Here is a 25,308-nt window from a genome sequence, read left to right as displayed (position 1 = left end):
TTGGGGCCTGACTTTATTCGTTCCAACCATAAATGTGTTCATGGGCAGAAAAAATGCTTTGTGCAGTTTAAGCAAATTATGATGTAAAGTCCAAGATGCTGTGTTATTTATTTTACAACGAGTCCATCAAAGCCTCCTATCTAGGGAGTGGGTGGTATCCGGTTGACATTTAATAGTGTATTATTTATCTGTTTACTACTATTTGCAATAACAAAAGCTATTAGGAGATGCGCTATCCTAGGATCAACTATCCCTGTAGGAGTTAGGTTTGCCTCTGATTAAAAATGCTTTAGCCCCTCCTTTGGATCTCCTCTGGATTCTGGTTTCTGAATACAGGATTTCTCCTGGGGGGCAAAGGGACACTATTACTTTCCTTTCAATGTCAAATACACCTAGTTAATAGCTTTATGACCTTGGGCGCATGACTTAACCTCTCTGTTTCCTCAGTTGGAAAAGGGATAGATTGATAAGTTACTTTGAAGATGCTGAAAGCCTTTAATATATTTGAAAGCACCTAACAACAAAGCCTATAGCAGGTATTCAAATAGCATTAATTTCCTTCCTTCCCCAGATAAGGACAATCCCTCTAGAAGTCCACAGATTTATAGACTTTCTGGACTCGATGAAAGAACTTGCAAAATTTTGTGTTACATGTGTGAAGTGCGTTCTTCTTGGAAATAAAGTCCACAGTTTAACAATCAAGGGGGCCAGCGACATCCCTAAAAAAAATTGTAGATTCTCCTCCCTGCAATGCAAAAGGGTGGATTCCTTTCTCAGGGGATCAGATTTTTTGTAGATATTTTTATCCTCTGCGCAGTGTTTTTGTAGTCAGCTAATAGAGGAGGACAACCACATTGGGGTGGGGCGTGTCCTTCTCGGGGCAGGGCCCCCAAGAACTTTCCCTCACTGCTCGGTGACCCCTGTTCGGGATCCCTCCCATATGGGGGTGGGGTGCCATCTGCAGCTGGGATGCAGGTTTATTTTAAGGTCTTTCAGCCTTTGGGGGTCGCTTCCTCAGTGAAAATACAGCTTCTGTGGGTTTTCTCAAGCTAAAGCTACTCTCTCCGGGGGTTAGTCAAAACCTCGTGATGCGACCCTGGCCACCCAGACCCTCCTAGGCCCCAATCCCGAAGCGGTGGGGGCGGGGAGGCCGCGCGCGCCGCTTCCGCTCCTCCAGCCCACCAGAGGGCGCTGCGGCCCCGCCTCTTCCTTCCCGGGGTGCTTCGCGCCGGGCTCCTTCCGCGTGGGTGAGTGAATGTGAGAGTCAGCGTCGCTCCGCGCGCGCCGTCCGCCTCCGCCGCTCGGCGCCCTTATTTCTGCTGCGAGGGCCGAGCGCGCGCGTAAAGGCATAGAGACGGGCGTTGAGCGCTCGGGCTAGAGCGTCGCCGAGTCGGAGCCGGAGCCCGAGCCGCGCGCTGTGTCTTCGCTGCGTCCGCCGAGGCCCCCGAGTGTCAGGGACAAAAGCCACCGCCGCGCCGCCTGCTCCCGCTGCCGGGGCTCATCCGCCGCCCGCTGCCCTGAGGAGAGTCCGCCGCCGTCGCCACCCGTGAGGATTCGAGAGCCATGTCGGCCAGCAGCCTCTTGGAGCAGGTACAGGCCCGGCCCGCATGCCTCGGCCATTGTGTGAGGCGAGAGGGAGCCTGACTAGGCCTGGGCCCGCCGCCCCCGGTCGGGCCGGGCTGAGGCGGCGCCTCTCGAGGGCCGGGTTTCGAGCTTCTCAGGCCGGCCGCGCCCAGCGCCTCGCCCTCGGTCCGCTCTCCGCGCTTCTCCTCTGGCCTCAGCGTCCGCCGGCCGCGCCGCGTTTTCTCCTCTCAGCCGGCCGCGTTTTTCGTCTTGTTTCCTTCCCCTTCCTTGAAGCTCTGGTCCCCTCGCGTTGTTTGTGGCGCGTCCCCGCTTCTCTCCGCGGGCCCCGGCGGCCTCGCGCTTCCCCCGCCTCCCATCTTCAGCCTCCCCTCACCCGCGTTCCTGACGCGTCTCCTCAGGCCTGCGCCTTTATTCCCCTCTCGGGCCCGGCTTTAATTTGTCTCTCCTTTTCCATTTCTTCCTCGGACGACTTGCTTCTCGGCGACGTTTCCTTCGCCCGCAGAGACCAAAAGGTCAAGGAAACAAAGGTGAGCCCGACTCCGCCGGTGGCCCCGGGCTGGGAGGGGGGACCCCCGGTGTTGGGGGCGGGGTCTTCGGGAAGCGCCCCGGGGAGGACCTTTCGGGAGCCTCTTAGTTTGCAGGTGCCGCACACTGGAGTATTTGACCCTTTCGGTGTGTTCCTGCAGCTGGCGAACAGCTTTTTCGTGAACAAGGAGTAATTCATTAGGGGTGGGGGTGGATTCGGTTTTGAAATGTCCCAGGTCCTTAGTTTCCTGTAGGTCTTAGAAGGCCTTTGTTTTTCATCCTCGTGGATCACACTCTGGAAGTACTCACATGTGATGGGGGAGGGGAAGCGGGAGGGAACTGAAGTCTAGAGGAGCCAATAAAATGACCTTTTTAGATCAACTTGCTCCGGGTGGAGGAACACATTTTCACTGACGAATATTCCTCAGTTGCTCTGAATTCACTCTCATCTTTATCCTTTTGAAATCCAAACTTAGTCCGTTTAGTAAGGTTTCTGGTTAGGAGGTATTTGACTAATTTGGAGAGTGAGTTGTACGATTGAGACACTCCTAATTTGATTTTTTTTTCTTTTAGTACAAAATGGATCTGTACATCAAAAGGATGGATTAAATGATGATGATTTTGAACCTTACTTGAGTCCACAGGCAAGGCCCGTGAGTAGTTAACCATTTACATTCTTGATCAGGATGAAACGTACCATTATTCTTTGCTCTATCAATAAATCTCATTTTCAGGGGATAATTTTCTTAATACCAGTTAATACATTATAAAAGCAGTTGTTACAAACGTTACAGGCCATTAAGATTTTCATCTCTATTGCCAACAAACATACCATTCTTTTGAGTCTAGTACTGATAACATTTTACAGTGTACTGCTAACAGCAACACTTGTTTGAGTAATTCCTCCTCACCAAGGATATAACAGTGCAAACTTGATACTTCCCAGTGTTAAATATTCTTTTGAATTTTCACCCCCAAAACATTTTTTCTTTTAGGAAAATTGGATTATTATATGGTGGGAAAAACTGACAAAATCACCTGAACTTTATTTAGTGCTGTGAAACTGGATCTCTTCTTCCTTTCCTCTGGTCACTAGTTAATGGGTTCTTAGGTTATCAGAACTATTTTGGAGCTGAGTACTCTTTTTCAAGTTGAGCTGTATCTGTATCTTTGAAGACTAATTTTATATATATTTAGCTTCTCACTAAAGGAAGCTATAGGATTTACAAAATGGAGTTAAAAGATAAAATAATGTTTAGTACAGAGATCAAGAGTGATGGAATTCTAGCTTTTGCAATTAATGTGTCTAGTAATGTGAAGACTAGTTGCATATAGGTTCATATATGAGCATGACATAGGCACATAGAAATTTCTTTGATTTGGCAGTTCTTTTGTATTAATAATTTTGGCCCCCAAAGACATAGTCACAAAGTTGCAGCTAATAAATATAATTTCTAGACGAATAAACCAGAAGGAAAATTGATAATAACTTGTTCAAAATATCCTAAAAGATACGTATAATAGTTTTGAAAAACTTGACATATTAGTGCATGGCCATATTTGGGCCTAATTCTTACATAAAACTTTTGATCCCTTATATAATATTAAAAACTGTAGAAACCACTTAAGGAAATGATGGAAAAAAAGTTTTTGCAGAAGACAACCAGCTAATCAGGAAAAGTGGGGAAGGAAGTAGAGGAATGAACTTTTAATGGGTTCATGCTATTGAAGTAGTTTGCTTACATAATCATTGTAACAGGGAGAGTGGGAGCATTTGGAAACATAATTCTAGGTAGTCCTTGTGAAACATTGTGTAATTCACATTTTTGAGCTCAGGGGCATGTGGGAACCTGTCAGTTCAGGTGTAGGCATTCAGCTATATAATGGCATAACCTGTGATATTAAGTGCATTTGTTTTTTATTAAGTAAACTAAAGCTTAAATGTCTTTTAAAAATTGGGAGGGTTTTAAAAATCTTGAGTAGAGAATCTTTGTCCTTTTTAGTTTATGTCAAGAGTATTTCATCTACTTTTTAACCAGTTTTTCATCACCTTATTGGAATAATTCTTCCAGGCTTAACATGTTAAGTATATGGTGAATAATGAATTTGGGGCTGTTAAAATTATAGCACTATCTTCAAGAAATAGATTTCTCTTAAACTTGAGGGTATACGTGAAAGACCTAGTTTTTTAGAGGAGAATTTTAAATTGGCAGGGAAAAGCACCACCTTTTAACAAACTGCATTAGTTGAAATATTTCATCTCTAGGAGATGTGTTTTAGTGGTTAGGGAGAAGTACTAATGGCTTTGGTAATACAAACTAAAAGCCTAACATGGTTATGGTCATTCAAGTCTCTTCAGAACAAAATTCCCTTTTTGACTAGTTAATGGGTTTTTAGGATACCAGAGCTATTTTGAAGTTAGGGTAAAGTACTTTATGTTTTTGAGTTGAGCCGTATCTGCATCTATAGAGACCCATTCTGTGTTCTTCTGGCTCCTCATTTATGGGCCTATTCTGTGAGCTGTAGGACTTATTAAAAAGAAGGTAAAATATTGTCAGCACAAATGAACGTAAGATTAAAAATGTTTTTGTAAAGTAATCTATCTTCTAATTCCATATAACTGTGGTTATTCTGAAGGATGATTCCTTTTTTAAAGATATGGATTGTATTGTGTCTTTAGAATTACATTCCTGTTTTTAATGGAAAATTTGGGTGTGCATTTCAGTTTACAGCCAAATCTTCTATATGTGAAGCAGAACAGATAGCAACACTTTTTTTTTTAGTTTTGAATCTACTGGAAGCCACTGTGCATTTCCTTTCCAGGTTATAATTAAATAGTGGCATCTGTAGATGTTCCCAGGTGATTTGTCAAGAGGCTACACTGTAAACTAGATGTATTGAACATTGCTTTTTGGTTTATGGTTGAGGAATGGCTGCACAGATTTTTGGGATAGAACTTGAAAGAACTTCCAGTTCTTTTTGTTCTGTTATATAGTATTGTGTTAATAAGAAACTCTTCAACACTCCTGTTCTGCCAATATTTCCACTCCTTCAGTCCAGAGATGGTGGTTTTAAAAAAAGCATCATCTCAACACTTCTGTAGAGCAAGGCTTAAACTTGGTGAGGTGCTGGGTTTTCCCTTTTCTAAAGTGTGCTTAAAGTTAAAGCCTATCTATGTTCACTGTATGTCAGTATAATTTTAAATGTTTAAACATTTCAACTATTAAACCAAATATCTTAGACTATAAAAATATCAGCAAGTTTATGGGAAGAGACCATCTGAAAAGATCACTCTGCTTTTTTTTTTATGGTAATAGCTGAAACATTTGAATTGTGAGAATAATTGGGAGAGGAGATGGTCCTGATTGTTGTTTTATTTACTTTTGTGTTTAGTTTTAATTTGGCTTCTTTTCCTTCTTTCCACAGAATAATGCATATACTGCCATGTCAGATTCCTACTTACCCAGTTACTACAGTCCCTCCATTGGCTTCTCTTATTCTTTGGGTGAAGCTGCTTGGTCTACTGGGGGTGACACAGCCATGCCCTATCTAACTTCTTATGGACAGCTGAGCAACGGAGAGCCTCACTTCTTACCAGATGCAATGTTTGGACAACCAGGAGCTCTAGGTAGCACTCCATTTCTTGGTCAGCATGGTTTTAATTTCTTTCCCAGTGGGATTGACTTCTCAGCTTGGGGAAATAACAGTTCTCAGGGACAGTCTACTCAGAGCTCTGGATATAGTAGCAATTATGCTTATGCACCTAGCTCCTTAGGTGGAGCCATGATTGATGGACAGTCAGCTTTTGCCAGTGAGACCCTCAATAAGGCTCCTGGCATGAATACTATAGACCAAGGGATGGCAGCACTGAAGTTGGGTAGCACAGAAGTTGCAAGCAATGTTCCAAAAGTTGTAGGCTCTGCTGTTGGTAGTAGTTCCATTACTAGCAACATCGTGGCTTCCAATAGTTTGCCTCCAGCTACCATTGCGCCTCCAAAACCAGCATCTTGGGCTGATATTGCTAGCAAGCCTGCAAAACAGCAACCCAAGTTGAAGACCAAGAATGGCATTGCAGGGTCGAGTCTTCCACCACCCCCAATAAAGCATAACATGGATATTGGAACTTGGGATAACAAGGGTCCTGTGGCAAAAGCACCCTCACAGGCTTTGGTTCAGAATATAGGTCAGCAGCCAACCCAGGGGTCTCCCCAGCCTGTTGGTCAGCAGGCTAACAATAGCCCACCAGTGGCTCAGGCATCAGTAGGGCAACAGACACAGCCATTGCCCCCACCTCCACCACAGCCTGCTCAGCTCTCAGTGCAGCAACAGGCGGCTCAGCCAACCCGCTGGGTAGCACCTCGGAACCGTGGCAGTGGGTTTGGTCATAATGGGGTGGATGGTAATGGAGTAGGACAGTCTCAGGCTGGATCTGGATCTACTCCTTCAGAACCTCATCCAGTGTTGGAGAAGCTGCGATCTATTAATAACTATAACCCCAAGGATTTTGACTGGAATCTGAAACATGGCCGGGTTTTCATCATTAAGAGCTACTCTGAGGACGATATCCACCGTTCCATTAAGTATAATATCTGGTGCAGCACAGAGCATGGTAACAAGAGACTGGATGCTGCTTATCGCTCCATGAACGGGAAAGGCCCCGTTTACTTACTTTTCAGTGTCAACGGCAGTGGACACTTCTGTGGCGTTGCAGAAATGAAATCTGCTGTGGACTACAACACATGTGCAGGTGTGTGGTCCCAGGACAAGTGGAAGGGTCGTTTTGATGTCAGGTGGATTTTTGTGAAGGACGTTCCCAATAGCCAACTGCGACACATTCGCCTAGAGAACAATGAGAATAAACCAGTGACCAACTCCAGGGACACTCAGGAAGTGCCTCTGGAAAAGGCTAAGCAGGTGTTGAAAATCATAGCCAGCTACAAGCACACCACTTCCATTTTTGATGACTTCTCACACTATGAGAAACGCCAAGAGGAAGAAGAAAGTGTTAAAAAGGTAACCAGCTTACTCTTCTTAAGAATTTTAGGGAAGGAGAATGAGCTAGAGAGCAGGAGAAGTATACTGAACTGTTAGTAAAAGAAAGCTCTGTAAATAACACAAGTATCACTTAACAGTTCAAGCCTTTATGAAAGGATAATTGGTCTTACTATTTGAACGTTAATGTGAAGGAATGTGGGAACATTAATGTAGGACAGAAATTTGAGTTTAAATTAAAGGAAAGCAGAAAGCATAGAGAAACTGACCTTGTGTGATACAGAATGAAGAATGAGTGAAGAAAATGCAAAGGGAATGATTGAAGTGACAGAACTGGAAATGAAAGTAAGAATAGATTTAGGCTGTAATATGGCAGAGAAGATTAAAAAAAAACTCTGTTTGGATTTAACTTTTGGCCTAACTGGGGTACGTGGTTATTTTCTAGAGTTGGTGCTCACCAAGCCCTGACATTTCTTTTCTGCCTGTCTTCTGCTACTGGCAGTGTTAAGAGGATGTTTCTCACAACTTTTTTCCTTTCTCCTGTCCTTCATAGTGTTCTGCTTAATTACTTTTTTTCCCAAAATCTTTTTCCCATTAGGAAAGTTAATGTTTATTATATAAAACTTGGAAAACAGATAATCCAGAAAAAGCTGACCTCTTGCTCTTAACATTTTGTTGCATCCCTAAAGGTTCGCCTTCTCGTTTCCTCTGTTAACAAGTAGGAATCTTGGGCAGAGTGATGGAGAATAGTTACAAACTAAAGAGTTGGTAATGCTTGGTTCTGTGTGTTGAGTGTAAACTATAGGACAGTAAGAGAATGATAAAATACTGGTTGGGGCAGATCATTTATTGTCTAGAACTTAGACATTTAAATATTTAAGTATAGGAAGTAGGTGAAAAGATAATGGCAAGGAGAAAATGTTTTAAAAGCATGTATATATTAGTGATAGAATTCTGAGTGGTTAGTTTCAAATGTAAAATAAAAAACAAAACAAGCTTCTGTAAATATATTTCCTATGAATTTGTCATTAATTCATAGGGATCTTGTATAATCTAGGATCGGAAGCACTTGCAGCTCTATAAAAACTTGGTCCTTTGAGCAGTGGGAGGAGGACTCTGGTAGATTCCACCTCTGTAGTACAGAATCAGAAGTCCATGGTTATCTGACTAAAGCAGGATGGCTGACTCTTATCTTCCAGTGTGTACAAGTAAGGAATTGATACTTGTCAGTGATGATGAAACTATTGGGGAAGTAGAGCCAGATTATTGGAAAGTTGACTGTCAAAAGCTTGCTGTTTTTTAGTCCTTTAAACTCTCCCCTTTTCCAGGATTTAGCAGTTTAACTTAGTCTTCCATAATCTTGTAGAAAAAGATAGTTTATTGATTACTTTTGCCAATCATCTGAACAGCTTTAAGGATGTCTTCATAGGCTTCTGTTTCTAGAGGAACAAGGAAGAAGATCATGACATTTTAGGAATCCTGTAGTGGCATAGCAGATTATTAACGTGTGAGGGACATCCAGGTGCTTGGTTTAACTACTTGAAATGTGCGTAATAATCTATCACATATTGTAAATCTGCTTGCTTTCATCTGCATTGTTCTGTCCTACATCTTGTGATTTAAAAGCAGGAAGACAAAGACAGGACTGTTTTTTTGGAATGTACAGTGTAGCTGCTATGATAAATTTGTATTTGTTAGAGCCAGTGGGGAAGCTTGGATTTAAAAACGAAGTAGCAAGTTTGAGGATTTAATTTATGTACACTTTTAATTAAGTATATGTTTGTATTAAATTCACTTGAGTGGTTCAGGGAGTGATAATTGAACTTCTTAAGTAGATGTAAGATTCATATGTTGAAATTGACCAGCCTTGTGTTCTCTTAGAGTGAGTGTAATAATAATCAAGGTGTAGGGTCTTTGTTAAGCCAACTAATGGAATCCGTCTTAAAACCATCCCATAAAGACTTGGTGAATGAGTATTCTAATTGTTCTCAGGCTGGTGAATAAACCACCAAAAATAAAAATAAAAAATAAAAGCTTCGATTATACTTGTGTCAGATTACTTTTTAGTTTACCTTCTGTAAGGAGAGCTTGCAGGGTTTCAGGAACGGCCCATGATTGCTTCTAAACCCAGTTACCGTTTCAATCAGTATTGCCTTACTTCTCTGTCGCCCACTGTTTTCTTTTAACATCCTTACATAACTGACTGTAAACTGTTCTCCCAGTCTGAAGGTTTCCAAGAAAAGTTTCAGGAGAATGAGACTGTTAGCTCATTGAGGCAGTAGATTCCCTTAGGTGGGGTGTTTATATACGTGCCTTGGTACTATGTACAAGATTGCAAAAATCTTCCTGCCAAATGGTAACTCAGTCAGTAAGGAAATACTTAAAACTTCATCCTGAAAATGATGTCACAGCTGTTCTAAAGTTCCATGATTGGGCATGTTTCTTGGCAGAACACACTGAGCAGAACTGCAGCCATTTTTGCCTTGTTCTGTCACATGATTTAATTCAGTAACAGAACCTTCAAGATCTGTCTGGCTTGGATATCTTGGATCTTTCTGGCTTGAAACTTCCAGCAGATTTCAGTGACATCTTTAATATGTGGTTTACTTTGTTAAATACTTCAGATACTATTTTGTAACCTACTTTCTGCATTTATTTAGAACGTTTCCCTGGTTTTTAAATATTCTGTGATGTCGCTTTTGATGGCTTAATAGTATTCTGTCATAGATTTATTATTATTTACCAATCCATGTCATTGAATGTCAGCTTCTTTGTAATTCTTTTCTAGGTAAAATAGCAACTGTAGTGAACATCCTAAAATACAAACATTGATTCACACTTACCCTAAAGTGATATGCTTGGTCAAAGAATGTATGCTTTTTGAAGGTCTTGACTGTGATACATATTGCCATTTGGACCTTTTTCTTAAATTTTTTTTTGCTGGGAGAGTTACTGTCAGCTATTCAGAAGAAGACAATAGTCCATTAACCTTTCCCTCTGTCTCAACTTTGAAATAGGCAGGCTTAAAGGGAGAATTTAAAATAGTTTAGTTTTTGTCTATTAACTCTAGGTAAAAAGAAGAGTAGTCTAGTAGAGGGGACTGAGGACTGCTTAATTCTCTTAAAGCCTATCCCAGCTTTAGACTTGGTTAGACACTTGGGTAAATGATTTTTCTGAATAAATGGAAAGCTAATGGGGGATTTGGAAGAGAGCCAGATACAGAGAAGATGTGATTATCATGACAAAAGCTTAAGGTGTGTATTTTTAAAAATTTCATTATTGAGTGAGAATAGCAAGATTTCTTAAATATCTCTAGAATTACTATTTTCAAGCAGAAGACCTAAAAATGGTGACTTAGAGTGTGTTTGGATATACTGAAAATTTATTATGGTGTTTTAAGAATTGAGATGAAGGTATTTATCTTTTTTTTGAACAAGTTTACTGTGTGCTGGACACTACAGAGAAACTAGGAGTATATTGTCAGGGAGCCTTACGTTAGTGACAGGTAACAATACAAAACAAAGTGTTTTCTCAAGGTATGCGCAGGGTGCCAATTTGCCTAACTCAGCCTGGGATGTGGGTGGATTGATCATAGAAGAATACTGAAAGAAGTGATCTCTGAACTGAGCCTCGAAAGATGTATAGAATATAGCCAGAGGTGTTTTGAGGAAAGTGAACATGGGTTCAGAACAGCCCAAATCTGTATAGATAATAACTTGGAACAGGAATTCCCGTGCAGTTTGAGAACAAGTCTAATTGGAGTTTGTGAAATGGGTTTCCCAAAAGGGAAGTTTGGAGAGTAGATTAGGGAAAGGGAGTTTAATGAAATGTTTATGCAACTTGTTGGGTGTAGAAGGAATATACTGAGATAGGGATAAAGTTGGCTTAAAAAAAAAAGTAGAATTTAAAAAAATGACAAGTAAGGTGTGATTTGAATTCGGATGGAGGTTCTTTATGTAACCCTTCCATGAAACGCAATGGGAAACTTGAAGTAAGGGTGAACCAGTAATTGGTAATAATAGGCTTCATTACTGTATATATACAGCTGACTTCCTTTTCGTATGTGTTACCTTATTTCTCATCCTAGTGTTTAGCAGATGTTTAGCTTAGTAGAGATGATTTAGAAGGGGAATGATAGCTATTATCAGATGCTTAAAAACTCTGATAGGTTTATTCTCCATGCCAAAGACAGCTCTAGAACCATTGAATACCGGTCATAGGGAGGAAGATTTTTGTAAATAAAAAGAACTTTTAAAAGTTGAGTTCTTAGTCATAGGAGGATTTCAGGAAGAGACTAAAAGAACTTTTACTAGAAAATATAGAGAAGATTCACACATGGGACAGTTTAGATCAGAGAAACCAAGGATTAAGAGAGGGTCCCATGGCCCAAGATAACATTTGAATTTAATAGAGAGGAATTGATGGTACCTAACAGGTCTTTTTAGGAGAACCTTTTTGTTTGTGTTCTTTAATTTCTGACTTAAATACTTATTGCATAAAAAAATAGAAGAAAGGACTTGAGGTTAAGACTTGGATGACAGACAGGATTGGTGGATTCTCAGTGAATCCTAGTATAAATGAGACATTTAGGTAGTTATTTCTTAATGTGTTTACTGTTTATTATGTTACCTAAACTTGTACCTTTAGTACGAGACTTAGTAAAGGAACATAGAAGGGATTATTCAAGAGAAATGTTTCTTTTTTTTTTTTTTAATCTAGTTTTCCTATAACATTGGCACAAATAATATTTCTCTTTATAAGGAAGTGTTTTTTGTTTATGTGTTTTTCTTACAGCCGTTTTTTTCCCTCCTGACCCTTTAATCTGGGCATTTAGTCCCTTGTTAAAAAATATTTGAGGTAATCACTTTGGTTCCATTTTCAACTTTATTAAAAAATTTTAATTATCCAAATTTTAGTGATACAAAAAATCAGGAAGAAAACATTACTTTAGCCAAATATATTCTCTTTTATATCTTTTTAACATTTCCTCACTCCACCACTGTTTTAAATTGCTTCTTCAGAACTAGTGAGTAGGCATCCTGTTTTAATCGGATGGCAAGCCTGAACTTTCTGTAAAATTCTAAGGCCATCTATATCTCTTGTGGTTAAATTTACTTGTCTCTCTGCCAAAAGGGTTGAGAAAATTCTATTTGTATTACTCATCATCTTCCTTCTTTGTGGGTAGATAAAATGCCTTTTTGTAGCCTCCCTAAAAGGAGGACCAGAAGAGAATAGATGACATGAATTTGGGTCTCTTTGAACCATGCCCTTTGTATCCATCTTTCAATGAATGTTTATATTAATTGCTGGGCTAGAACAGATAAACAAGGTGTCATCTTTGCCTTAGGACCAGACAGTGTTGTTAGGAGGACAACAAAATGGATAAAATATGAAATAAGAGCTGTAGTAGAGGGATACAGAAATGTTTTTGCTTTCTGGAGAAGTGATAAATTTGGAGAAATTAAGGAAGACTTCATGGAGGAAATAACATTTGAAACATGTCAAATAGAACGAGTAAGAGGATAATAAGCATTCAGATGGTGCACAGTACTTGGCACATAGCGTCATAGCTAAACATAAAAGTTTAGCTATCTCATCTAATAGATCATTCTCATATTCAGATGAGAAAGCAGGCTCAAAGAGGTCTCATAGGTAGCAAGTGGTGGATTTGGTATTTCACCGTAAGTCCGATGATGTGCTGGAACTGGCTAATTGTGAGCCAGCTGTTCAGCTTTTGAGAATGTTAGCAAGCTAGTGGTTAAACGCAGTCATTAAACAAATTACCTAAACTTAAAAAATAAATACATTGTATTAAAAGGTGTTTAAATGCCTTTCTGTTTATGTTGAATTACATGTTATGTTAAATTACAGTTAAACTCCATAAACTTAGAATACCATTGTTATTACCATTAAACTGTGATATTTAAATTCACCACTTTTGAGGTTATAGCCATATCAATGTATGATGTTCTGTTGCATATCCAAGCCTCATGTTCAGTGATATCCCATTGGTAGTTAGAAATCAATCATGTTATTGATGCCGTGGGAATTGACATGCTATATTCAAATCAGGAGTTAATTTTTCTTGATTTGTCTAGATTTAAAGTGATGGAGAAAATATTAATGCAGATTAAACTCGAGTGTGTCACGTCTGTATTCCTGACATTTTGAATGACACAAAAATTGAAGTAGTCTTCTAGAATTTAAAGATTATCCAATTTAGCAAGAAAGTTGCTTAAGTCATTGTCAAGCCAATAAAGTTCTGACATATATCTTTGTTATTCTACTTTTGTCTTAAATAAATGATAAGTGAAAATATGTTGGAACTATACCCAAAGTCACAGTGTTTCTAGCTCTAAAGCCCACAGACCACTATGTGAGATGTGGAGATAGGTATTTGCCAAATAGAAGAGTGGGTCTTGTGGAAGCTTAGCTGGTAAAATAATTTTAACATGGAAAAGAATGATAAGTGATAAAGTCAAAGGTGTATTTGACTCAGTGACTAAATGAGAAGTTTTTATAATAGTTGGGAGAAATGAGGGCCTCAATTGAGATAATGGGAATGGGGAAGTTAGAGTTGAAAAATGTAATATGTATATTTGCTGATTAGTTATTTAGGAAAATTTAGAGAATATGGGATGAGCAGCAGGTTAGAGTTTGGAGGTATTTTGGCTTTTGGAAATAGTATCTGGAGTGCCTGTGGGACAGTAAAGTGAGAGGATCTGGAGCTCAGGAGAGATATCTGTTGATAGAAATTTCGAAGTTTTCAGCCCTCAGTTTACGGTGAAGACAAGTTTGATACTCAAGAACACTGGTAATAAAAATAATGACTGAAATTATTGAACATTCTGTATATAGTGTCTAATACATATATGTGTATATATTAAATTTTCATTCTGTCATTGTGAGGTAGATGCAACTATCTCAGTTTTACAGATGAAGGCACTGAAGCACAGAAAAGAGTAATTACCTTTGCAAAGTTACATAAGCTAAGGAAGAAGCAGAGTTGATGTTCTACTTCCGCAGTGCAGTCAACACACAGAGAAGAGGGCCAAAGAAAACCCTCAGAAATAACAGTTTAAAAGATGAGTTAAAGAAGGAAGCAGTTGAAAGATGGAGAGGGAGTAATCTGAGCTTGAGAAAGAAAACAAAGAAGGGCTATATCTTGAGTAGAATTTCAGGGAGTGGGGTATAATCAGCTTAGAAACTGCAGAGAGGTAGCAGATGACTGCAAATGGCCAACCACTATCTATTGAATAAAAGTAACATGAGAATGCTTTGTTAGGGGTTTGAAGATTTTGGGCTCCGCATCATTCAGCAGACTGTATTTGCTGTTTCTGTATTGTTCCAGCCCTTCCTGACCTGCAAAGTCTTCCAAGCTGTCTATTCCAGGCCTTAAAGAGATTTAGTGAAGAACAGCTTTTATGTAGCTAGTATGGGCTGTTTTGGTAAATTAGGCCATATAACAATGTCTGAAATACAATTGGATATTAAAAATGTCAGTATTCTGTTTTTGATACGGCTAAAATTGATCTGGGGGAAATGCTGTTTTTCTAAACTTTGGGGACAACGTTGTGGGACAAGGGGTGTTTAGTAATTCTGGAATCATTCAGTATTTACTCTGAATAGTTTAAACCAAGAATTACTCGGATATGAACTATTCTGCTTATCTGCAAGAAGTAAAGCTTGGTCCTGTTACAGTTTTCAGCATTGTAATTTTTTTTTCCCTGGGAGATCTCTGAAGCATCTCTACTATTAAGCATAATTTAGAACCCACTAGATGACATGAGTTTTTTTTTTTTAATAGAGGAATGGTGCATGGAAGTAGGGGTGAGGGAATCTCTTGAAATTGAAGAAATACAAGGAATCTGCTGCTTCAGCATGTCATCTAGGTGTATTGGGTTATTTAGTCTTGGGGGAAGGAGGGCTTAGGAAGACATCTCACAGGAGCTGGGGAGGCTACAGCATTGGCTTTGACTGCCTAAAGAACTATATGATAAAGGACTGATACCTGCACTGCTCAGGAGTTCCATGTAGAGGAGGCGAAAAGCTCTATTCCCTGAATTAGGGCAAATAAAAGTGATCACTTTCATCATTGAATCCTGTAAGTCTGCAAATGAGCAAGGAGAAAGGCTGAGTGTGGTAAACTGAGATCATCCTTTCTGTCTTTCTCCACAGAAACAGATAATTCAATTTAAATTAGCATCCTGCTGCCACCTCCTTCAGAACAAATTTTTCTAGTTATATCAACTAGATAATATAGACTGTAACAACTGGCTCAATAAATAGTACCCTAGTGCTTTTCATCCCTTGCTAAATAAGTAATCCCTAATTGAACTGATTTAACTCCAGTTAGCCATAGGGAGGGAATATAAGTGAAACAGTATAGGATAGTGTATGTTAAAGTCCTGATTTTACAGTATGAGACCAAGTATAGAAGAAGAAAATAGCAAGACCAGTTAGGACTGGAGATTGCGTTTTTATGGAAGACTGGATTTGAGTTGGGTCTAGAAGGGTTTGTATTATAGGAAATGTATAGAAAAATGAACCTTTATTTAAACACTTAGGTTTAAAACTTCCCTCATCACAAGCATCAGAATGGAGTGAATTGGATGTACCCTACCTAATCTTGTGAGATCTGCTACTAAGGACAGGTAGCAGGAATAAGGGAGAACACAGATAGCTCTGGATAATTACTCTAAAGGTTATAATGTGAGTGGGAAAGTCTTAGGCTACCTAACTCTTGTACACAGACTGCAAGATTACCACATTTTAATGGCAGACCTACAATCCTAGACAAGTTCTTGGGTAATTCAGTCATTTATGACAGCTGTTACGTACTTGGAGTCCATAAACCTGCAAAGGGTGGTGGAGGGGAGCAGGATGGACCTGATGGGAGAGCATCAGTATAAATTCCAAAACAAAACAAAAAAGCCCAAAAATTGAAAAGTATTTACAAAAATACTGGTAACTGGCTCTACCCCTCAATTTGCTAAACTGAAATTTTATTAAGTTTCCTAGGTATTAAAATGATTAGAAACAATTGAAGAGAAATTTGTCAGTTTGTACAAGTTACCTTGAGAGTATTTACACTGCAAATTGTTGTTCCTCACCTGTTGAGTGAGCATCTTTGGAGGTGAGGTCTTAGAATCTGCATTTTATCTACAGCTCTATAGGTGATTTCGCTTGTATATAAATTATGGATGTCATTAGGTAGTTTTTGTGTGTCCCCCACCTCAAATTCCTCATGTTTATTTTTTTCCTGCAAGTTCTTCCTTGCACTGCAGTCCTTCAGCTGGTCTACTTACTGGTCTCAAAACTGCATATTTGGAAACAGTGTTAGAATTCACATGTGTCTGATAAGCCTGGTTGTACCTATCTATACTGTGGCCTGCCTTAAAGCTGAAAGGGTCTTTGTAATAATATTTTTTTTTATCAGGTATCAATATTATGAGCCAAGAATTAATTACATGTACTATTTGTTCATTAAAAGGTGACAGTGTCTTTGGCTTAATATCCTACACGTGTAACTTAATGCTGTAATCTCCTCAGACGCATTATGGCTACTTCTAAGAAGCCTTAATGTTTTAAGTTTTACATTATTTAGTGTTCTTTTTATTGTATCTTCCTTTCTGTGAGCACAGTAATTTTTTTTAGAGAGTTAGGTAATTTTAAGCAATAAGATTTGGTGGCTACTAGCCATACTGAAGTTGCCCAAACTAAGATGTTAACTACTTTTTAAAAGTAATTTTTTTTGTTTTGCGATATGGGAACGAATTCTATTAAGTATGTATAATGGGCCTTTAAAAAAAATTTAGGTTTATGTATACATTAGGTTGACATTATCAATAGAGCATGAATCCTAGATTCCATGGACTAGTTAACATAGTAGTGAAAAGGCCAGCAGCTCTACAAGAAGACCTGGTATCATATCTGCCACTGTCACTGATTTGAGCAAGTAAACTTCTGAGCCTTAGTATTTTATGAAAAAGGGGACAAAACTTACTGGATTGTTAGGAGGATGAAATTTATATATACAAGTGAAGTGTTTACAGATAGGTCTTTTATGAATGCTTATTGGTGAACCATAATCTCAGGCCTGTAAATTTATGTATATATATAAATACATACATAGCCTATGTTTATTTTGGATAAATCATCAAATTCTTCAGTAACTTTTGGCGTGGTACTTAATGCTACTGGGTTTTTGTTTTGGCATCCCATCCTTGGAATAAACTGAAGAGGGCACAAGACTGAAAGGGAGAGCAGTTAAGAGGAAGCTGTGGCAAAGTCCTATTGAGATTCCAGTAGTTTGGACTAGAGAGGTATCACTGGAGGTATTCAGGATGGTTTGACTGGAAATTTTTGAAGGTAGAACTGGAGGTTATGATATCATTTATCAGATAGCTGAAAAGCGTATTATAATGATTGATTCATTCTTACTGGTTTTATTGTGAAATTAGTTTTGATTCAAATCTAATTCTTAATGGAGAGCCAAGGAGTAATTCAAAGAATAGCTGAAAAAATGTTAATGTACTTTATTACCATTGTCTTACTATCTTACCCTTTGTTCTGTCATTAGATGTTTTTCAGGGCCTTGAAAATAGTAGGTTATGTAGGCTTTTTACTTCAGACCCTTTTGGGGAAATGTACATAGGATTTCAGCTACTAATTAATAGTCTTGGAACAGAATTTGGAAATTTCCTTAGGCAAAGTTATTGGTTAGTGCATTTACTTCATCTTGGTTCTCCTACGTCAGTTCTCAGATTCATTCCAATTAAGCGTCTATTTCTGCACCTAGAAAAACTCAAAAGGGAGTGAGAAGATAGAATATGTTTTAAATATTATAGACCTGCTTTAAATTGGAGATATTTTTCTTCCCTCACCTGTGGAAGACAGTATTAATTATACATAAACTCAGTCTTTCTGGCAGTAGACTCATGTAACTCATACAGTCTCATAATCAGCATCAGAGACTATTAATTGCTTTCATAAAATATATAAGGCATTGAAAGTGAATTTAGTGTAGTCGTATTTTTTCATGTTAGCCTATCTAATAAGCATTCTCTTATTTTCAGCCAGGGGCATTGGAATTTGTGTTTTCTTGTATCAAGGCCCATGGGGGCATGGGAAGAATTAGTTAAGGCTATTAAGTAGGTTTGATTTGGGGGGGGTGTTAAACATCAGATTTTAAAGGTAGTAAAATTGTACCCAACAGGTAAATATAAATGTGCCTCAGTTGTATTTTATGGCCCACTTTAAAGTCAGGGAGAGGGGTGGTAGTAGAAATGAGAGGATATTAAGCTAAATAGAGGAATAATAAACGGATTTACAATATTATAGGAAGGGATTTCAAGTGTGCAGACTTTAACATTGCAACCTTGTGGCTTTTAGGTATTTCCTCTAGAGATGAACTTTTGTATTTTATAATCATAGATGTAAAGTGAGGAGGGGCTGAGATGGGATGGATGGGTGGTATGAGTATCACCTCTAGTTGTTTAAGTGACAGACAAGATACTGAGGCTGAGAGACTTCTTCCCCTGCCTGGTTCATACATTCTTAGTTAATATCTTTAAATTTATCTTTATTTAAGATTTTTTTCTTTAGTCTTTTCAATGAACAGTGAATTGTTCAATGAGATTGTGGGCTGATTTAAAGATTAGGATCAATGTTCTAGTGGGAATTTTGCGAGAAAGTATGAATTCAGTAAAATCTTGCCTTGCTGTTTTCCTCTGCTTTTTGCTTAACTACCATTAGTTTCCTCAAACTCCCAGAATGCATCTTTCCTTCTTTTTAGCATTTGGGCTGTTTCCTGGTTAATTGGGACTTCATGATTAATTTTGTGTTGTGCTTGAGGATCTTATACAGGACCTTAACCTAGACTGGCCACTCCAGTCTGTTCTACCACAGATCTCACTGTAGCTGCCTTATACATGGCACTAGATTAAAAAAGGTGGTAGGTATGCTGCATGTGACACCACCATGGGGAAAACCAGCTTGTACCACTTCCTCTGCTATGTATGGTGTGTCGGTAGCATCTTCGTGTTTGAAAGCTGGAGTGTGTCCACCAAGACACAAATACATGTTGTACTTACGGCAATTTTGGTTAGGGCTTGGACCCATTGGAGGTCCCAGCTTGCTTTTATATGTTCTACTGCTTTCCTTTTATTGTGTATCCATCATCATTCTCCTGTCCCATCCCTACCTCCCAAACTTTGTTGTTGTTGTTGTTAATTATTACCACAGTACAACTGATTGATTGGAAATGTTAATAAATACAGCTGACAAATGAAATCCTTTGACCATAAACGGTCAAAGTATTTAGTGGAATTCCTGGTGGTAATAGGAAATAGTCACAAAAGTGAAAGAAGACCTGCTGTAAGAGAAGTCTTTCGTAGAAACCTGAAAGGTTTTTAATGTCCAGAAGTGGTAAAATAATGGTCCTTGTGTAATCTCCCTCTGTGTGCCATCTTTTCTCATTCTAAAAGACTTTCATTGTAAAAAGCTGCTAGGCAGATTTTTTGTTTTGCTAAAATCCCCTCGTGTTTGATGACTTTTAGTGTAGGTATGAGGAAATAAACATTTCAAAGTTTTACGAGTTGTTAAACATAAATTAGGTTTTTTTAAATAATTTTTTTCATTTTTTTAGGGGGTAAGATAATTAGGTTTATTCTTTTTTTTTAATGGAGGTACTGGGATTTGAACCTACGACCTTGTGCATGCTAAGCACACACACTACCACTGAGCTGTACCCTCCCCTCCAAACATAGCTTTATAATGCAACCAATTTTTGCAGAAGAATTAAATGAAGACTCATATTTTCCTCCATTTTATTAACTTTTTATTTTGAAATAATTTCAAACTTAGAAATTTCAAGAATAGTGCAAAGAACTCCCATATACTCTTAACCCAGATTTATCAGTGTAATATTTTACATTTGCTTTATTATTCTCTTTGAAGATGTGTATTTTTTTTCTGAACCATGTGAGAGTAAATTCCAGACTTCATGCCCTTTTCTCCTAAATATTTTATTTTGCTGTGTAGTTCCTAAGAATAAGAATATGCATTTATAACCACAATGCAGTTACCAAAATAAGGAAATTTAACATTAACACAATATTTTTTTTTAACATTAACACAATATTATCTTGTCTGTAGATCTTATTCATATTTAGCAGTTGTCTTTATGTCCTTGGTAGCAGTTTTTTTGTGGTCCAGATTCCAGTCCAAGATCTTCCAAGTTTAATGTCTTTTTGGTCTCTTAATCTACAGTGGCTATACTCACATACACACCTACACTCCACCCATTTACCCATTTTGTTTATGACATGACTTTCTGAGGAGTATATGCTATTTATTTTTGTAGTTATCCCTCAGTTTAAGTTTTCCTCATTATGTACATTCAGATTATGCTTTTCTGGCAGGAACACAAGTGATTTTGTGTCCTCAGTGCATCACATTAGGAAGTATAAGATGTCTGTTTATGCCATTATTGGTAATGTTAACTTTGATCACTGTTTAAGGTATTTGCCAGGTTTTCCACTGTAAAGGTACTATTTTCTTTTTAGTTAAGTGAGAAAATAGTTTGAGACTCTTAATATCTTGCTCCTCATCAAATTTTCACCCTTTAGATATAGCATCCATTGCTAATTCTTGCCTAATTCAGATATTACTGTGATAATTGTTTACTTGTTATTAAGGTTATGCAATGCTCAAATTGTCAGATTTAGACAGTTGGGAGGCCCTTCAAGTAGGATCCTCCAATTCATTCCTGTTTCCAACCCTTTTTTTTTTTTAAATAAAAATGTTTGAAGTATTTAGTATTTAAAATGTTGTGAAACATTTATAGTTTTTTTAAATTGGTGCCAAATTCGTTTTACCTTTAAAATAGTATGGTGTGAATGCTTGAGTATCTTTAAAATCTCTGAGAAAATGGATAGTATCTTTTATTTGTAAATATATAAGCTTATTTTTTGTGTATACATCAAAATTGTATTTGGAAATAGAGCGATTTAGTCAGCTTGCTGAAGTGTATCAATGTGATATTTTCTTTGTTGATCAGGAGATAAAGGCAGCTGATGTCATTTGTTCACTTGTAATTTCCATAATTTAAAGTAAACCTGTCATACAGGTTTCATTAGGACATAGGTGGTACTTGCCCTGTTATTGTGTAGTTAAGATTCAGAAATAGTTTTATGTTACGTTTGAGGCAGAATCGAACACATATATGTGGGATGTAGTATCACATTATAAAGAGGAATAAATTTTGTGTTTAAAAAAATGGGATGATGTAGTAAGTGCAGTTTCACAGTGCTGTTTTTAATTTCTTTTGATCATTTGGGGCATATAAGTTTATTTGTATTTCTGAAGTTATATTACATTAAAAGGAGATGATAGGCAGAATTTTTTCTTCAGTTTTTTTGTGACATAATTGACGTAATATTGAGGTGTACAACATAATGATTTGATATATGTGTACATTAAGAAATGATTACAACAATAAGTTTAGTGAACATTCATCACCATTTTCTTTCTTGTGATGAGAACCAGAATTTTATTTAAAAGTCAGTTGTAACTTACCATAACTCTGCTAAACTCATAAGTTTGTGTGTGAGGTTAGTTGAAGACCTGTTCTTTGCTTTTAGGAGCTTCTGGTTTAGTTGAGACTAATTTCATATGAAACAATACAGTACAGTTTAATTTTTTAAATTGTGGATGCAGATTTAGAAGGACATTGAAAGCTGCAGTGGTTAAGGAAGTCTCAAAGAAGGAAAAGGATTGGAACTGTACCTTGAAGGACAGAAGGCTAGGCATTCTTGGCTTAAAAACATAGGAATGGGGCTTAATCAAACACATAGCAGAGTCCAGATTATCTTAAACCTCAGAGTAGGCTTGATTAGCAATAGAAGAGAGGTTAGATAAATGGTATCCATCCAAATTATGAAGGACAAAACTAGGTAGATGAGTTTAAGAATGATATGAAAATCGAGGTGCTATTGGAAGTTTCATTGTGATGGATGCCGGAGGTTTTTTTTTTTTAATTGTGATTTTTCTAATACAAATAATATAAGATATCCATTATCGAAACTTTTGGGAGAGTATATAGGAGGGACAGAAAGGGAAGTCAGTACTGGAGCCCAGGAGCATCAAAACTTTTGAGATCCCTTTTATGTTGGATTGAAATTTTTTTTCTTACTGAATTGACTGGTTTCCGGAAATAGAGTGTGAGTGAATCATTTTATTAAGTTAATTTTATTAAATTTGAAATTTCAAAATGACTTATTTTAAAAATAATATCGCAGATCTTTGTATGTTGATGAGTTTATCCCTGAATTCCAGATATGTGAAGTGGTGGGACATCACAAAAAGATAACTGTTCTTTCTTAATAGTTGTTTTTATATACATAGGGTAATTTAGTGGTAGGGTAGCCAGTTCCTCACAAAGCCTCACACTTTGTTGACTTTTACATAAATATTTATAATGACATAGTGTAGAAAAAGAGCCATACAGCCCTAGGTTTAATTCTTGATTCTTAGGTAACCTTGGTCAGGTAACTTTTTTGAGCTTTGAACTTTAGTTTTCTTATCTCTAAGGGAGGAATAATACAGTCTTTGCCAGGTGGTATGAGGATCCAGTGCCTGGAACAAGGAAACTCATAAGTGTAGTTGCTATTCTTTAGTAGGAATCATACTTAACTTCAGAACTGTAGTTACCATAGGATGAATGGGAGCAAATGATGCTACTCAGGTAGATTGATGAGTAGTGTATAAGTTCAGGTCTTTGTGCTCCTTACTTAATACTTTTGCTTTAAAAGGCATGTGGATTAAGTCATAGTTTTAAAAATTGCAATACATGAGGTAGTGTAGAGTGGAAAGCTGTTTAGGATAAATTTATGAAAGGCTCCTAAAGAATGATTCTAAATAAGAAAATGAGCATTTAGATTTATTTCAGAGAAAACTAAAGTACTGCATTCAGTTTCAAAATCCATCTTTAAGTGGGGAAGAGGAGGATTTTCTTGCCTACTGTGGACTAAGAGCTTTCTGTATGTCAGCTCATTAATTCTCCCACAGCCCAGATATATATCCTCACTTCACAAAAAAAAGGAAATTGAGGCTTATAAATATGTCTAAAGCCTTGGGACTAATATGGGATGATTCTAGTACGGTTAGGTTTTTTTGTGTGTGTACTATATATTCTGCTTCCCTTCTGTAGGCCATTGATACATGTTTGAGTTATTGAGGCCCATATTTTTGGGACTAACACATCAGCCTAAACCAACTGTAATAGGAGGACAAATCTGTTTAGTTAATTAAGTATTTTAAAGTCAAAGAAAAATAATTTTGTATTAATTGGGTTGCTTGATTGTGAGTTACTTTGGTTTCAAATATGAAGAAGTAAAAGTCAGTTTTTATTTGTGGGAAATACTCTATTTAGCACAAATCATTAAATTTCTATTGAGATTATTCTATGAAGTTTTAATTCTTAAACATGTTCAGATAAGTTTTAACTAACCGTTTCAATTTTTTTTTTTAACTTCTATAGGAACGTCAAGGTCGTGGGAAATAAAAGGCAGTTCTGCACAGACTGCAGCAACGGTTGCATCTGCATATCCTAAGAGGAAAAATGACCTTCAAGAGAATTAGGACTTTTTTCTTAATTTCATTGACTTCAGAGACAATTGCAGACTTGCAGTTTAAGTATTGGAATTTCACAAAAGACATAGGACTTAACTGGAAAATGAAAAAAAAAAAAAGAAAAAGAAAAAACTAAACAAAAAATCCCTCTAGGTAGCTTAGGTGAAAAATGTCCCTTTTATTTTGGCTTTGGTTGTGATTTCAGAGCATAATGCTTTGTTTTTTTGTCTTTTTACTATGTTTTTCGGATTTTAAAGTCCGTAAGTGCATACAATTTTCTCTAATTTTTAAACCCTTTCCTCCCCCCATTTTGACATTTGCACTTGGAGAACACTTGAGTTTCAAAGGTTTTGGGCCTCCACCCCAGAAAGTGGGAGTTTGGTTTTTCCCTTCCGAACTGGAAGAACATTTTTATGAAGAATTTTTGTCTTGGAGAATTTAACAGTGTTACCCAAGGTTGTGTCTTCAAGGGTGGTTCATTTTCTCTGACCCTTTGTTACTCAAAGTTAAGTACTAGGAGTCCTAAGAAATGTTCTGTTCTTGTACATTATACTGATTAAGTCAGGATTAATTTGATTTCAAAGCTAAGAACAGTGGTAAAAACTTGTTTACAGAAATGCATTTTGGAAGAGAAAAATATTGTAAAACGTGTAGTGAATGTTTCTTCAGTTTCCTGTTCAGCCAATGAGGAAAGGGCATTGCCTTTCTTTTTACCATTAATCACTTCTCAATAAACGTGAGATCCTGTTGAGCATCACTTCTAGTACCATTTATTAGTATTATTTGATCTGCTATATTTTATGCAAGCTTTGGAGTATAAGGAGTTTTAAGAGGTGAGACAGCATCCATTTTTAGAAAGTTCACTGAGATGAAGTAGTTCAGGCTTGCTTTTGTACCCAGGGCTGGATAACCATGACCTCTGAGGTGCAAAGCAAGGTGGGCCAATATTCATAATTCTTTATTTGTGGGTACTTCCCAGAGAAGGTAGAGCCGCTGCTAAATCATTCAACAAATATTTGATTGTGAGTACTTACTAGGTGCCAGGCCCTGTGTAATAACCCTGTAGAAACCTGGCCAGGTATCTTATGTGCAAAGTAGGTAGAGCCCAGTATCAAGGGTATAAGTGTTTAATCTGAAATATGACTTATTTAGACAGAATTCCACGTTGGTGCAGGTCCAAGAATTAGGAATTCCAGTGAGCTTGGGTCTTTGTGAACCATATAACCATAATGGTATTTGATTCACCCTTGTTTATTTCCTAAGGTTTAGGGCTTCTCTGCCTTAAAAGATTATTAGCCCTTAAGATGTCCCAATTTTGGAGAGTTAGTTAAATGTGTGAAAATTTCTATAATAAGAAAAGTTTCTGAAAATGAGTTTTTAATGCTGTTGGGCAGTGTTTTGCCATCAGATGACTTTGTTTGTCCTATTCTACAGTAGCCTAGGCTACTAAATCAAGGGCATGATAAAATTAATGCTGGTTTGTAATTAGCATTATTGTTGACACTGAGTTGAGAACTTTGCCTGAGGCATGGTACAATATGCCTAGATATTCCTATTTGCCAGGCTTTTTGA

General features: G+C 37.7%; 1 protein-coding gene across 1 annotated transcript; it reads left to right on the top strand.

The window, feature by feature from the left end:
* Nucleotides 1-1,198: 1,198 nt before the first annotated feature.
* Nucleotides 1,199-24,493, top strand: YTHDF2 (YTH N6-methyladenosine RNA binding protein F2). Its single transcript, XM_006196880.3, has 5 exons — nt 1,199-1,590; nt 2,087-2,111; nt 2,683-2,762; nt 5,536-7,122; nt 23,645-24,493. Exons 1-5 carry the CDS (start codon nt 1,564-1,566, stop codon nt 23,666-23,668), a joined length of 1,743 nt encoding a protein of 580 aa, XP_006196942.1. The 5' UTR covers nt 1,199-1,563; the 3' UTR covers nt 23,669-24,493.
* Nucleotides 24,494-25,308: the final 815 nt, after the last annotated feature.

The sequence above is a fragment of the Vicugna pacos genome, chromosome 13, assembly GCF_048564905.1.
Source record: "Vicugna pacos chromosome 13, VicPac4, whole genome shotgun sequence".
NCBI classification, from domain to species: domain Eukaryota; kingdom Metazoa; phylum Chordata; class Mammalia; order Artiodactyla; family Camelidae; genus Vicugna; species Vicugna pacos.
Note: the sequence above shows the minus strand (reverse complement) of the source record. Positions and strands in the feature narration are given on the sequence as shown.

Coding starts and splice junctions, on each gene's coding strand:
- YTHDF2 (XM_006196880.3), top strand. CDS start 1,564: ATGTCGGCCAGCAGCCTCTTGGAGCAG. Junction 2,112..2,682: donor AAAAGGTCAAGGAAACAAAG/GTGAGCCCGACT, acceptor TTTTTCTTTTAG/TACAAAATGGATCTGTACAT. Junction 7,123..23,644: donor AAGAAGAAAGTGTTAAAAAG/GTAACCAGCTTA, acceptor TAACTTCTATAG/GAACGTCAAGGTCGTGGGAA.